Source organism: Aedes albopictus, chromosome 3, assembly GCF_035046485.1.
Source record: "Aedes albopictus strain Foshan chromosome 3, AalbF5, whole genome shotgun sequence".
Lineage (NCBI taxonomy): Eukaryota > Metazoa > Arthropoda > Insecta > Diptera > Culicidae > Aedes > Aedes albopictus.
The window spans coordinates 386,924,833-386,940,836 of record NC_085138.1 but is presented as its reverse complement, the minus strand read 5'-3'; the positions used below and the strand labels follow the sequence as shown (position 1 = coordinate 386,940,836).

The 16,004-nt window shown below is 37.3% G+C and overlaps 1 protein-coding gene across 2 annotated transcripts; it reads left to right on the top strand.

Moving 5' to 3' along the window:
• The first annotated feature begins 2,387 nt into the window (after window positions 1–2,387).
• On the top strand, window positions 2,388–10,061 carry LOC115254619 (uncharacterized). 2 transcript variants are annotated; one of them, XM_062860215.1, is made up of 5 exons: window positions 2,388–2,563; window positions 7,791–9,107; window positions 9,173–9,235; window positions 9,298–9,356; window positions 9,397–10,061. In XM_062860215.1, the coding sequence occupies exons 1-5, from the start codon at window positions 2,485–2,487 to the stop codon at window positions 9,892–9,894; spliced, it is 2,016 nt and encodes a 671-aa protein (XP_062716199.1). In that variant the 5' UTR covers window positions 2,388–2,484; the 3' UTR covers window positions 9,895–10,061. The 2 variants fall into 2 exon arrangements, with proteins under 2 accessions (XP_062716199.1, XP_062716198.1); XM_062860214.1 differs by having other exon boundaries at window positions 9,298–9,381; window positions 9,446–10,061.
• Window positions 10,062–16,004: the final 5,943 nt, after the last annotated feature.

Below are 16,004 nucleotides of genomic sequence, written 5' to 3'. Positions count from 1 at the left end.
ATTGTGAATTCTCTAATTTATTATGGAAAAATCGGATTTATTTATGGAAAATTCGAAGTTTTTTGGTGGGAAAAATGGCTTTTTTTTATTGCAACAGTTGGTTTTTTCTTTGCATTTTTGACGTTTTTAATTGCTCAAAAATCAATTATTTATGGAAAATTTTGATTTATTTATGCATTTTTTATTTGTTTATGGAACTTTTGTTATTTATTGCTGCTTACACCCCTGTTTCTTCACTGGGACTTTTTGAATTATTTATGGGAAATTTTGTATTTATTATGGAACGTTTAATTGTCTGCTTGTGACGAACCAGCAAAATTGTGCTGTTGAGCAGTAACATGTTTGCATATTTTTTTCATCTGTTTAGACTGTGTTTTAAGTGATGTAAACTGTTTCCATAATTCTGCCATCACTTGTACTTGTATGTGTGTAAATAATCTTTTGTTTACGTTGCCTGTGGGATTTACCACAACAAGGTAAACAAAAAGTGGACAAAAACCGTAAAACATGAAAAAGTTTTATCTATCACATATTTTTTATTTCCGATTTATAAAGGCAATCAAAGCTAGAAATCGAAAGATAAAGAGTAGTTCTTTCAAATGAGGAAAAATAATTGTTGGTTAGTTGGGAAATCTAAGAGTTCTGGAGATCCAAATTTGAGCAATTTGTATGGAGATTTCACTTTTTTGCGCTCCGTCACGAAAGGGATATATGAATGGGGCTGTCCATAAACCACGTGGTCATTTTTTTGGGACTTCTCAACCCCCCCAACCCCCCCCCCCCCCCGCGTGGTCATTAGTCCATACACAAATTTTTTTTCGTCCATACAAAATGGTCATTGGCCGAATACCCCCCCCCCCCCCCCCCCATTCCCCTCATGACCACGTGGTTTATGGACAGCCCCTATGTGAACTTTACATGTGAAAAAAAAAATCAATTAAAATCTAAGAACCTTCGTACTAATTTGTACGATTATAAAACAAAAAACCCAGTTGCAAGAAGTGGAGAGTACCAACACAGTTACCCAAAGTCTTTCTCAAACAACATCAAATTAGGCTGGAAGTCATAATATCCACGCTATTGTTATTGTTATTTATTTTTAACTAAAAATTTTGAAAGAGGGAAAAGCCCCTTTGAGTGATTTCAATATCCACGCTTTTTGCACTATTTCTTTGCAGAAACGGAGAATTTACCTTCTCATCGTTCAAAAATTCAGCTAGGGGGATTGGGGGCATAATGGACACGGCGAAATCTACACCCCTGTTTTTGCCGAAACCGTTGACTTTTATGTAAATCTTTTTATGCATAAGTGTAAAGGAACAATTCATGGTTCTATTTTTCACAAGTACCATTTATATTGCTCCAAAATAACCAAAATATCATTGAAATTGAAATATGTTTTTCATATGGTGAAATTCTTATAATTTCGAAGCAGCATCAAATAAGGTATTACGAGTGTTGGAGCGTGTCCACTATAAAAACAAGTGAATTGTTACCTTATCTACATGTATACGATGATTTAACAATGGATGATGTATTTTATTTTTGATAAGAATTTACTTAAAATAGCAATTTTAATGTTGTAGTCAATTCGGGGCGAAATGAACACTGGCAATTTCGAATGGATGTACGCGAATTGCATACTGTTAGGCGTTTTAGAGAGGTTGGAAAAAATCAATCCGATTATTTTAGCCTAAAGTTTATTTAATTTACTTGGATGTAATGTAAACTCGTCTAAGATGAAGTATTATATCTGTGGTATTGATCTCCGTAGGTAAATTACTTAACTGGTCGATGTAACCAAAGAATTGGCCTAAAATATGCAGGGGTGTCCATTATGCCCCGATGGGTGTCCATTTCGCCCCGTACCTTTGCTGCCAGCCCTGAAAAACACACGGTTTACAATTCATTATTTCTTCACAAAAAAGACATTCCACCTGCTGTAAATGATTGAAAGACGTAGGAAACAAGTTAAACTTGTAAGTCAACTGATAATATGTTAAGTTTTACTCTGTTATACAGGCCTAACGCACTCATTTGCTTAGGGTGTCCATTATGCCCCTAATCCCCCTAAATACTACAAATCTAGTACTTCACCGAACGTGACCCATTGAAAGCATATACAGTATGTAGACAAAATTATTCCTTTTAAAATCGGTACCCGCCCGCGGTAATTTTTTGAAGCATGTACATGTACGTTTTACGTATTAAAATATACCTGGTCAGGGTTATCCCGGAGGAAAACTGCACTATTTTGTCTTTCCTACCCTTGCTGAAAGGTGGCGTTAGCGGCGTTTAGATACCTACGAACGTTTCAAGTAAATACCGCTTGGGAGTTCGGTCCAATCCAGCAGTTTGATTTGAACAGCCGACGAAGTGATATCCTTGTAGATCCTGTCTGCGTATGTAGCAGATTGTTTATCGTCGGAGTTGGATTAGTTTCGGATTGTGGTTTTTCCTGTCAACGTCGTCGGTACGGTTACCATGGCCGTACTAGGGTTGTGGATACTGCTGTCGTTGACGATAAAGTGCAGCATTGGATACGTGATTAATCAACCACCAGGTGAGTTTTGGACTATTTTTGATAGCTTAGTGATACTTTTGTAATAACAACAAATTGTGCGAATTTAAATTATGATTAATGGTGGTACGTTAAAAGATTAAAAAATCTTCGTTAAAGTTTTACTGGTGAATTGGCAATGTCGGTGAAAAATAGGATGTTTCTGACAAAAAATTGACTTCTTTAAGTCATTTCCATTGTTGGATATCAGAATGTAATGTTCCGTAGAAATACTCTAGTGAATCCTCAGAAAATCTTCCATGGATTTTTTACGAAATTCTGCCAGGAATGCCTCGGAGATTTTTCTGAGAAATCCTATAGGAATTCCTTTAGATTTTTTTTCCAAAGTTTTCTAGAAATTACCGAAGAAATTTATTCTAAGAATTCCACTATAAAACCTTCTTTGGATTCCTTCTGAAATTGCTCCATGGAGTCCTTTAGAGGAACCTCCAGGAATGCTTCCATGGGTTTGTTTCCTCAGCAATTTCTCCATGAATTCTATTTCAGAAAGTCATCCACGGATCATTTCAGAAATGTTCTCAGCGATTCCTTCAGAATATCGAAAGTTCTAAATTCCCCCACAAGTTTTCCCATGTTTTTTTTTGAAATTCTTGCACAGAAACCTCCAGGAGTTCTTTCAAAGTTTCCTGCAGATTTTTTTTTCAGGGATTCCTTTCCCTGGAGAAATTTCCAGAAATTCCTTACGAGATTGCTCCATAAATTTGTTCAAGAATTTCTCCAAGAAACCAAAATCGCTCCATAGATTCCTGCAGGAATTATTTCAGGTATTTCTCCAGGGATTTCTACAGAAGTTCTTCCAGAAATTGCCCAAATATAACTGGAACAATTATCGAAATATTCCCAGAAGAAATTTCTAAACAAAATCATTAATCCCTTAAAAACTCCCGGTAATGCCCTTGGGGATTCCTAGAAAAAGTTCTTGAAAGTTTCCTGGAAGGGATTCCTGAAAACAAAATCCTGAAATCTTCTCTGAAGGACTTTTTTTTCTGGAGAAACTGGAAGTAATACAAACTAAAAATTGTTTGAGAAATTTCTGGAGGGACTCCTGTAGAAATTCGTGGAGAATTTTTAAATGAATTTCTTCAAAAATGCCTGCAGAAGTTTCTGAAGAAATTTGAAACAAAAGCCCCTCAATAAATTTTTGAGGAATCCCTGGAGGATTTTCTTAAAGAATCCTTAGTAATACTTCTGGAGTTACTTATGAGGGAATTTTGAGAAGAATTTCTGATATATTTTATACAAAAAACCCTGAACTACCTGGCTAAGTTTCTGAAGAAAAAAAAAAACAAATGCGTAGATCCATGGAAAGAGCTCAATTTCGTAACTAAAATTTCTCAATATTTTTTTCTAAGAATTTCACCCAGGCATTCCCGAAGAGCTTTTTCCTGGGTATTTCTCCAGAAAATTTTTAAAACATCCCTCCTGGGATTCATTTAAAAAAATTGTACGGGATTTCTTCAGACAATTCTAGGCATTACTCTAGAGATTCATTCAAGACCGCTTCCAGAGTCTTCTACAGAGATTCTACTGGAGATTTTTTTTTTCAGAAATTGCTGCAGAGATTCCTTCCATAATATCTCCAAGACTTCTTCAGATTTTTTGGGATTTCTTAAAGAATTTCAGCAGGGGGTTTCTCCACAAGTTGTTTCATGGAATTTTCTGAAATTCCTCCAAAAAAATCTCAAAAAAACTACAGAGATTACTTAGGAAATTCTTCCAAGGGTTCGTACAATAATTCCAGGGATCTTCTTACTGGGATTCCTTAAGAGATTCTTGCAGGAATTGTTTCTGATATTCCTCCACGGATTTTTGCAGAAGTTCTTCCAGTAATTGTACAAAAATAGCTGGAATAATTATTGAAATAATCCCAGAAGATTTTTTTTAACAAATTCAAGGAGTATTGTCTGAAGGAATCCTTTTGAAACTTCTGGCAATGCCTACGGAGATTCTCCAAAGAAGTTCTCGAAAGTTCTCCATGGAAAGAGGTCAATTCCGTAACAAAAATTTAAAAAAAATCTTTTCTAAGAATTTCACAAAGGCATTCCCGGGTATTTCTCCAGAAAATTCTTAAAACATGCCTCCTGAGATTCCTTTAAGAATTTGTACGGGATTTCTTCAGGCAATCCTAGGCATTCCTCTAGAAATTCTTCTGTTTCTGACATTCATTCACGGATTTCTGCAGAAGCTCTTCAAGTAATTGTACAAAAAATAGCTGGAATAATTATTGAAATAATCCCAGAAGAATTTTTTTTAACAAATTCAAGGAGTATTGTCTGAAGGAATCCCTTTGAAATTTCTGGCAATGCCTTCGGAGATTCTCCAAAGAAGTTCTCGAAAGTCTCCTGGTGAGATTTTTGAATAAAAATTCTAAAAATTTTCCTTCCTCTTAAAGAAACTGGAAATGATTTCAAGAAAAAAACATCTTGAGAAATTTCTGGAGGGATTCCAGGAGAAATTCGTAGAGAATTTTTGAAAAATATCTTTAAAAATATCTTCAGAATGCCCTGCAGAAATTCTTGAAAAAAAACTTAAAAACACTGGAAGATTTCCTTAAACAATCCTTAAAAATACTTCTGGAGTTACTTTTGAAGGAATTCTGAGAAGAATTTCTCATATATTTCATACAAAAAAATCCTGAAGTACCTGGTGAAATTTCTGAAGGAAATCGTGCAGAAACAAAAAAAAACCTGAAGGAATTCTTTTGAGAACCATTGAAGAAATTTCTGCAGGATTTGTTACGAGTATTTTTGGCAAAAAAATCCCAGAGCATCACAAAAGAATCTGGGAGAATCTCTGAAGATTCATTCAAGAGATCTTAGACATGAATAAACCTTAAGTAATTCCTCGAGGAATGCCTGGTATAACTTCTGTAGAAACCCCAGGATATGTTTCGAGTTGAATCAATTGAGAATTATGTAGTGGAATTTCTTAAAAAAAATAGCTTAAACAATCCTTGAATATATGATGTAATATTGTAAGAATTCAGAATCCCTAAATGAATTTCTGGCGGTGTCCCTGAAGGTATTCGTGGAGAATATTCTAGAGAAGTACTTGAGAAGGAATACATTCTAACTCGTAAACACCCACTGAGTTTACCGATGGAGCCTCAGTGCATAACTATAATGCTTTTGGGACATTCATGGGATATTCCAGGCTTTCCAAACTATTCTGGATTTAGGACCTCCAAGGTCTACAGGCTCTACTCTTGTTACTCTTCACTTTATCGGCATATTTTTTTCCCGATTATGTCTGTTGCACCTCATAATATTACGAGTATCTCTATGTGTTGATATTTGGGTGTCCGTCCATCCTCTGGACCCCCAATGGACTCCATGTATTTTTAAGTATAGGTCGCAATATCTGTAAATCCTAGGATATTTTTATTGTAGCGGATGCTCACGGAATACAATCTACACTACTCTTTCTTAGATCCTCAGAGTGCAATTCGGATAACTTAGCGATATTTACTTGGTGATCTATGACATCCAAACTATTCTGGAATTAAGACCTTCAAGTTCTACAAGCTCTACTCTTGTATCTCTTTACTTTATCGATGTAATTTTTTTCGCGATTATTTCTGTTGCATCTTATGATATTTTGAGTATCTCTTCGTCTTATTTGTGCATCCACTGACATACAAATGATCTTTAGGGTATTTTGAAGAGTCGAAAATTACCAGAGAATTCTTCCAGACTTTCCGCGGTAATTCCACCAGGAGTCCCTCAGAAATTCATCTTGATGTTCTCCGAGAATACCTGTACGAGTTACTAGGATATGCCACCAGAACTTCCCGAGAAATCTATCATTCCTCGGGAATTTCTTCGTGAGTTCTGCGAGGATTCCACGGGAGTTTCCCGACGATTCCTCGGGAGTGCCCAAGAATTTCTCCAGGAGTTCCCTGAAAACTCCTTCAGGTAATTTTCCCAAGAGTTCCTACATATGTTTTTTCCTGGGATTCCCCCAGGAGGTTTCTCAGAAATTACTCCACGAATTTTTCCAGGGATTCCTCCAGCGATTCCTCAAGGAATTCCCCCAGAGATTTCTTCAAGAATTCCTCCATGGATTCCTCCATAAACTCATTTAGGAATTCATTCAGTTATTCCTTTTGGAATTATTCCAGAGTTCCTTCAGGAATTCATCCTGGATTTCCTTCAACAACTAATCTAGGGATGTCGTCAGGAATTCCTCAAGGGATTCTTCCAGGAATTCTTCCTGGGATTACTCCATTAATTCCTCCTGAACTTTCTCCAGGAATAACTGCTAATTCATCTACGAATTCTTCTAGGGATGCTTTCACAACTCCTCTGGAATCCCTCCAGCAATTCCAACAGGAATTCTTCCAGGAATTCCTCACACGGATTTCTCCTGAAATTCTTCCAGGAATTCCATCAGTCATTCCTTGAGGAATTCCTTCAGGGATTCCTTCAGGAATTCCTCCAGGGATTCCTTCAGGAATTCTTCAAGGAATTCCTCCAGGGATTCCTTCTGCATATACTCCAGGATTTCCTACAAGTAATATTCCAGGAATTCCTCCAAAAATAATTGCACGAATTCCTACAGCAATAGCTGTAGGAAATACAAAATGAATTTCTCCAGAAATTCCTCCAGGAATTCCTCCTCGTATTCCTCCATGAATTATTCTAGGAAATCCTTCAGGAATTGTCCCGGAAATACTTTAGGAATTCCTCGCATGAATCCTGAAGGAACTTATTTTAGGATTTTGTCCAAAAATTACTCCATGAATTCTTTCTGGAAATACTGCAGGAAATCCAGGAAACTCCTCCAGAAAAAAAAAAAAACAAAAAATCCTCAAGGAAAATTCAAGCAAATCCTCCAGGAATTCCTTTAAGAATTTCTCCAGGAAAATCTTCACAAATTACTACATGAATTCTTCCAGAAAGTGCTCCTGGAATTCTTCCAGGAGAAGAAATTCCCGGCAGTATTCTTGTGAGAAATCGAGGAGGAATTCCTGAAAGAATTCCTCAATGAATTCCAAATAACCATTCAGCCTAATGGCCTTCGACCGAATGGCCTGATACCTTCAAGCTTTTGATAGTACAGTGTAATCTACCAACTAATAAAATTGGAAATAGTTGACTAGTGGGAGGTCTATTTCCTATGATAGTCGTAGTCATACCACAATTGAACCAAGAAGTGCAATAAATATGATGAAATAATGCTGTATCCTTATTGTTTTTCTATATTTCAGCGGAGTTCTACAGCTACCAAGAGCAACCCTACGACTACCAATGGCAACCGCTACCATACGGGACCCTTGACTACCCGCCCACTTACTACAACACTTATCACTACTATTACCCCAGTACTTACAACTACCCAGAGTACTACAAACCTTATCCCGAAACTCCCATGCCAATCTACTACGGCAGCTACTACTACAATTACCCTAGTGCTTACGAAGTACCAGTAACCCAAAAACCGTATTCTCCCAAATCCGATCCAAAACAGTGCCCATCATACGATGAAGGCCAGAAGCTCCTACAAGTGTACCGTCTCATTCGGGAGATTGAACTATGCCGTTCTCCTCCGAAAAAGTACAAGAAGATGACCTCGCTGGACAAATTGGTGCAAAAGTTGACCAAACAACCCCTAGAGCATCTGCTAGTGGAAGTGGTGTGTCATGTGAAAGGCTACGAAAAAGTTGCCGACCTGGATCATTGTTACCCGGAACATCATCATTTAGTCAATGACAACGCTCAACTGTTGGTGGCAATCCAGAAGGCATTGAATGCACTGGATTTAGATGATTACTATCACGACCATCATGATCGCGACCGTCACTATCACCATGGATGCTGCGACCATCACAAAGAGCTCTGCGTAGAGCTACGCTACCTCCGAAACCAAGCGAACGAATTGACCGAAGCCCAGATCAAGAAGGAGATGGTCAAAGGAATCAAGGCCACGGTGAAGCAAGCATTCGATACGGATATCCTCGAAGATTTGGACGAAGCATTGGAGAGCCGGCTGCTGGATCTGGAGACGCTAGATGTCGATGTGCCACTGATTGAATCCCTCCCAGAACCTCCAGTAACCCCGCAGGCCAGAAATCAGGAATTTGACCAGGAATTGTTGGAGCAGTTGTCTGAATTGATCGCTTTGGAGCAATATTTACAGCAGAATGTCGCCTTCGAACCTCACCTGGAAAAGAGCCAAGACGAGTCAGTGTACCTCCCAAGCACTGCGTATCCTTCGATGTCCACCACTCGAAGGCCACCCACCACAACAACGGAGGAACCAAAGGCCTCGTGGATAGGCTCTAGGCTAGGTTCTCTACTTGGGGAGACTCATCTCCTGCCAGGGTACAAGACGATCAACGTCGATGAACCAGCTGTGCTGTTAGGGCAACCGGTAACAATTGAGAAGGTCAATGTTGAAAAATCGAATCAGGGCAGCACCGCTCCAGAATCCGAAGCCGAGAAACCAAGCTCGGGATTAGCTGCAACTCTTTCAGCTCCGTTGTGGCTGACGAAGAATACGCAGCAGGAGAAGGTTGAAAACAAAGGTAGGGTGTTTCTTAGCTAAGGCCAGTAGAACAACAAATCTTAATGATTTCATTCAATTTTTCAGAGTCAGGGCCCAGTTTCTTGAACAAACTAGAAGAAATGCTGCTCAAAACTCCGGAACACAGGCGTAAGGAAAACACATTTCAGCGACAGATGAATAAATTGAATAACTCGTTATCATATTTTCAGAAGAAACTGAAGATGCAACTGAGGGATTGGAGGAGGAAGCTCGAGAGGTTCCGTTTGAAGTACCATTGAATAGCCACAACAACGGTGAGTCATAGACAGCTGGAGAGATCAATACTCCCGCAACATGTTCTAACTATTTCGATTTCAGCTAACGGACCAACCAGATTCGATCTGCTCAAGGTGCATGGACCAACTCCCGCATTGGCTTTCATCGACAAGGAAACACCCGTACTCCCCGGACATACTTCGTCGGCTGAATCTCGCAATCAACAGTCGGCAAGACAGGTCGTCAAACAAGAAGTCATCAAGGTTTTGAGCCTGCTGGAGGAAGCCTTCCCCGAGCTCGAAGGACACGTTTCCGATCCGGACGTCGATCAGCTGGTGGGTGGCTTGCGGGACGTTGAAGCAGGTATCAAGTGGACCGAGATGCTCAGTGCTGTGCAGAAGATGATCGCTAGGAAGAAGCTGAGCAGTGGAGAGCAGATATTGGATGTACTGGAGCATTGGAAGGAGGACGAGGAGGGACGGCTGAATACTGGGTACTTTGACCGGACGTATGGAGGGGTGACGACGACGAGTGCACAAGCGGTGCCATGATTTAGTGTACTAACTATGAAATAATCATGAACGGGTCAAGGGTGGGTCATACATGAGTTTTGTATTGATATTTGAAGCAAAATTTATAGCATATATGGACAGACCAGTTTGATGTAGTATAAGGTAGAATAAGCATCGGTAAATAAATCCATTTTCAATCAGAAACAAAGTAAACGATAGTTAAAAATTGGATTATTGCTCATTTCTGAATTCTGAAACATACCGAAGGAAAGGCTTGTCTATGTCTTTACCCGCAATCATATACTTCGTTTCAGTGGAGTTAATTGTGAGGCCTATTTATCTTGATAATATCAATATGGTCGACAAAGCCGATGAGCATGTGCAACCCGTGTGATGTTAATGCCAGTACTCTCTGCACGCCAGACCTTTTAATCGCTCCTTTGAGTGCAATTTTGAACAGCGAATTTGCAAAAGCATCACCCTTAGGAAAAACCAAGAATTTGAAATATTACAAGTCTTACTTCCGAATCACTTGTTTTCGACTCCCAGAAGCTAGGTTCAAAATTTGAGCGAAATCGGTTAAGTCTAAGGGGGCGCTCAACGATCTTGAAGTTTGTATGGGAAAACTTGGCTAAATGTGTGCAGAAATCTAAAATTTTCGATTTTCGCCGCTAGGTGGCGCTGTAATTGTTCCGTGATCAAAACCTTTGGTATCCTTGTAGATAACTATATGCCAAACAACTTTGTCGAAGACCGCGAAGTGATCCGACGCCTGTTAGAAAAATTATACCCAAGGCAAAGTGAGCGAAGCATTGGGATTTCATTATTGATATTATTCCTTTACAAGTACTGGAAAAATATCAATAATGTTTTGCCTCACTCTACATCATTATGCTCATTAAAATTTGGCAACTCTATTTTTTGTTATTTTGTTTTTGTTTTACCGGATTTGTTATGAAACATAATTTCAACCGTTTTAGTTATTTTAGTGATCCATTGCCTGAAATTTGAGCATATAACTCAGCTTGGTTAGGAAGGATTTGAGACCAACTCTGTACAACTCAATGTACAACTCGTGCTGAATAAATCATCATTTTGCAACTTGTTGCATAAATAACTATTTTACCATTAAAAAATGTACATAAAATAGAGGTAAAATGTACATGAAATCGAAGTACATGAAATCGAGGTATACCTGTATATCTCGGGTTTCTTGGGCAATCCCTCCAGGAAGTCTAAGTGAATCTTTCTCAGGTTTCTGGAGGAATCCTTCTTAGAGTCCCTTTCAGGGTTCTAGCGCATCCTTTTCAGCATTCCGAACATTTTTTTTGAGAATCCCTCTCAGGATTCTAGATGAATTTCTCTTAAAAATGTGGAAGATCCCCTCTTAGGATGCCTTCCAATACTGCAGGATAATTTCTCTCAGGATTCTGGAAGAATTCGCCAGGGAGTTTTAGGGATATCCGTCTAAGCATTCTGGTAGAATCCCGGCCATTCAAAATTTATGATAAAATAAACACATCTACTTTCCATTAATTTATTCGCTTTCCATCCGATGGAATACAAGAAAGTAGGTTTTTATCATCTTTCTAGTTTGAGGGACCTTTTTCAGCAAAGTTTCAGACATGCAACATGGTGGCCCCTTACATAGTACCGTCAGGAAGTTTTGGAATGTTATTTTTAATTAGGATGCATTAATGGTGTAGTTTTATTCCTTAGAACTCGTTTCTATTATCAATCAGAAAAAAATATAAATTTAATACATTTTCATACAGTCAACAGATCAATAATTATTGGGTGAAACACTTGTAAATGTACATAAAAGAAGATTGACATAAAAATATTAGTGTGAAATTTTTGTGCAGCCACTGTAGTTTAACCGGCCTGATGGGGGAAGGATTCAGAATATTTGAAAAACGTTTCAAATACATATTTTGTGCCTCTCAATAACATGTGTTTCGAATACAACTCGAATACTATGATGAACGAAGAAACAACATCATAATAACGCACGCTATGTCCAAAGGGAAGTATTATGAAAATCGAATGTACCTCAAATGTTATTCCATAGGATCGTAGGTTTGGACCTCTAGTTTCAGAAGCTGTGCGGTTTAAAATATTTCATCTTGGGTTTTTCGATTTTTTTCGATTTTTTTTTTATTTTTTTCCTATTTTCCCATACAAATGGCGAAAAAAGCCATTTTAAGGATAATTTCATCCCAAATAAAAATGTATGGGAAAAAAAACCCAAGATGGATTATTTTAAATCGCATATATTCTGAATCTAGAGGTCCAAAAATACGGTTCTAGCGAATAAATTTTGAGGTACATTCACTTTTCATAATACTTCCCTTTGAACATAGCGTGTAACGTATTTTACGCATCCTTTTCCAACTAGCATACAAACATGCCAAAAAAGATGCGGTTTTTGGTTTCGAACCTTAATATAACTATAACAAAGGTGGACTGAAGTTCTTGGATTCGATCTAAATTAACTGTTTTTGTGAGTTAAAAGCTGTGTTTTGAAGATAGATTTTGTCCCACGTAAGTCCCTTAAGTGATGATTAGGTGTAATTAACTTTGGCATTCAAGTGTAGTTCAGTGGTTGATTCTTTTTCCGAGCCATTCTGGATTGAAGTTACTTCCACTGTTGCCAAGCTCCATGTACCTACAGGGGATGGCCAAAATGTTTGGGATAGGCAACTTTTTTTTCTCTCACAAAAAAGTTCAACATGCAATAACTTTTCATAGAGTGCATCAAAAATTCTGAAATTTTGACTGTTTGTCAACCTATTATATGTGCATATGTGCATCTTTGGTACAAATTTGGGCTTGATTGATTAATGTTTCGCAAAGTTAGAACCGTTTGGGTAAAACACTATTTTTTGGACAGCTCATTTTTGAACTGTCATATCTCGGAATCCAGTGAACCGAATTGAATGAAAATTTGAACGTACACTAACAATGTGTAAATGCTTCACAAACTATTAAAACATAGGTACTTTTTAAACGTTGAAAAAAGTTATCATGGATTGATACTTTTTGGATTTTTCTCAAAAAAATGTATTTTTTTTATATCAATGTCAATAAATTTTAGTGTTGATATCCAAAGATTTTCCACTTCTGTTCTCAAATTATCTCTAATCAGATATATTAGAGGCTATTAAGATTGAAGGAAAGAACACATTTAATAATTTTTGTGTGGTATTGTAAATTTGACTTATTTTCCTCTATATGGGTAAAAATTTCAACCCGGTATAACTTAATTCGCCGTGAGAAAATATTACATTTTATAACGTCGTATTAATTATCAATATATTGTTGATAAACGTTAAAACATTCATTCAATTCGGTTCACTGGTTTCCGAGATATGACAGTTCAAAAATTAGTTGTCTAAAAAATAGTGTTTTACCCGAACGGTTCTAACTTCGCGAAAAATTAATCAATCGAGCCCAAATTTGTACCAATGATGCACATATAACAGGTTGACAAACTTGTTCTCAAAATTTGAGATTTTTTGATGCACTCTATGAAAAGTTATAGCATGTTGAATTTTTTAGTGGGAGAAAAAAAGTTGCCTATACCAAACATTTTGGCCATCCCCTGTATAAGTTTATCTGTTTAGCAAATTCATAGTCGGACGAACAACGGCATATCGAGTCTTGGCATCAAAAAGCCTAAAAATTAGCGCTTGGTGCTACCTTAGTTGAACTGCCTTGTATTTTCATGTGAAAGATATGTGTCACAAAGAATGTAAGTTAGTGAGAAGTGATAACGAACGGATAAACTTGTATATAAACGTTTTTTCCTTGACCCAATAATTATAAACTGGTTAACGTTCGATCAATAAATACAAGTACAATACAGAAAAGTAACGAATATGTAACATATTTTAACCTGAAGGTTATACCAATGTGCTGCTGATGTTTTTTTTTACTGTCTTTAATTGAAGCATACGATGTAACAAAAATCTTGTGCAATCAACGATAAATATACGTTATTGTAACTTGTTGTGAGGTTGACCAGATTCTTTAGCAGCTTGTTATTGACGAACATAGCTAGAACATTATTATAACTCAAGATGTGTACAGATTCGGATATAATACTATACTACAACATCTCTATGAAATTCACCTTCCAAAGATGTTTTCTGTGTTACTTGGGAAAGAATTCTGGAGGAATTCTTCTCAAGTTTGGGGGAATCCTATCTTCCAGAATTCTGTGGGAGTATATCTCAGGTTTCTTTTACAAACTCACCCAGTATTTCAACCTTGCTCAGAATTCTGGAATCCTTCTTAGGGTTCTAAGCTACGCTTTTTAGGATTTTGAGTCATATCTTTTAAGTTTCTTGGGGGATTCATCTTAGAATTCCGAAAATCTTTTTTGTTTTGTGGGAATCTCTCTCCCAATTCTAGATGAATTTATCTCAAGAATGTGCAAGAAAAGCTTTTGGAATCTCAAGATTTTGGAAGGATTCATCTTCGGATTCTAGGATAATCCTATTTACGAATCTGAAACATTTTGAGAGAATCCCAAGGGAAAGCTTCTCTTAGGATTCTGAGACTATCTATCGCAGGATTCTGAAAGAATTCCTCTCGGGACCCTTAGACCATGGTTTCCCAAACTGTGGGTTGCGACCCCCCAGGGGGGTCGCCGGACTTCAACCAGGAGGTCGCGAGGGACAGTAGAATATTTTACTGTAACAGACAACAAATGACGGAATTTTTCTGGTGGGTCGCGAAAAGTACGTCTGCTGGGGTCGCGCACTTAAAAGTTTGGGAACCTATGTCTTAGACAATCCGTCTCATAGATATGGAGTAATCTCTCTCAGGATTCCAGGAAAATTCCTAACAGAATTCAGAGTGATTTCCTTCCAAGATACCGGAAGAGTCTTGTTTTCTTTTCTAGTTAATGCCGCTCAGGATTCTGGTGTATTCATTTTCAGCATTCTGAAGAAATTTCTCTAATAATTCTAGAGGAACTCCTTTCAGAATTCTGGAGGAGTCTCTTTAAATAATCTGGGGGAATTTCTCTCAGTAGTCTGCGGGTTTTTTTAGTGCAATATTTGAATACTTCTCAGAGCTCTGGGGATTTTTCTTTCGATTCAAAAATACAGTGGTTTTTCGATTTTGTCACGGTTCTATTTAATCACGCTCCATTATATCACTCTCGATTCTAGCACGGTATTTTATTCGATTTTGTCACGCTATGATAATTGATAGAAATATTTCCAAATACATATTTCAAACTAGATAGGGCATATGAATTGTCATAAGTATGCTACTTTTGCACCTTAGTAGGGTTCGCGCACCAGTTTTAGTTAATCTAAGGGAAACCATTCCTAAAAAAATGACAAATTATTCAATAAAAACTACCAATATGAAAGGTTTCAATCTGTATTATGGCCAAAACTGATACTTCTAATAATCAATTGCTATCATGCAAATACCGATAGCACGGATGTCATAACTTTAATAATACTCAAGATTGAAAATGCTACTCATTGCTTGCTCACTCGAAGAAACTATTGAGACATTTCAGACTTCATGCGTTCCATTTCATATGGCTCCATTTCGTATCCACTTGTTAGTTTAGGCGTTGAGGGAATATCTTCACACTGCTCTACAATGCAGCATAAATACAGTCTGGGATGACTTCTTGATCTTCATTGATGGTTGGCTAAATTTAATTTTCAAAATGCTGCCTGAAATTCTCAATTTCCATTGCGTGGTTTGAAGTTTCGTTCGTTTTTTATTTGCTTTTTTTGTATTTAGGTGCATTTTGAGTAATAAAACACTCACAAAAAATATGTTTCAATTTTATCACGCTCCAGTATATCACGCGATTTTTTTTTTTCATTCGTGATATAATCGAAAAAGTACTGTATTAAATTTCATTTTTTTTTTCAGTATGCACTTTTTTAACGTTTCATTTTCGAATCAGAGTCGCGAAGTGTTATATTTTGATATTGAATTTATTTAGTCAAATAATGCAGCAAAAGAATTATTTTACAGTTTTGTAATATATTATAATATCGAATCGATGTGGAAACATCGATTCAAAGTATTCGATTAAATCAGTGAATCGATTCTGCTAATCCGATTCGAATCGATTCACAAAAATCGATGTCTCAGCCAGATTTTCCCAA

Bases quoted from the DNA above. Each gene is read 5' to 3' on its own strand.
- LOC115254619 (XM_062860215.1), top strand. From the start codon at position 2,485: ATGGCCGTACTAGGGTTGTGGATACTGCTGTCGTTGACGATAAAGTGC. The intron at 9,108-9,172 runs GTAGGGTGTTTC...TCAATTTTTCAG, and splicing joins GGAGAAGGTTGAAAACAAAG to AGTCAGGGCCCAGTTTCTTG. The intron at 9,236-9,297 runs GTAAGGAAAACA...TCATATTTTCAG, and splicing joins CAAAACTCCGGAACACAGGC to AAGAAACTGAAGATGCAACT.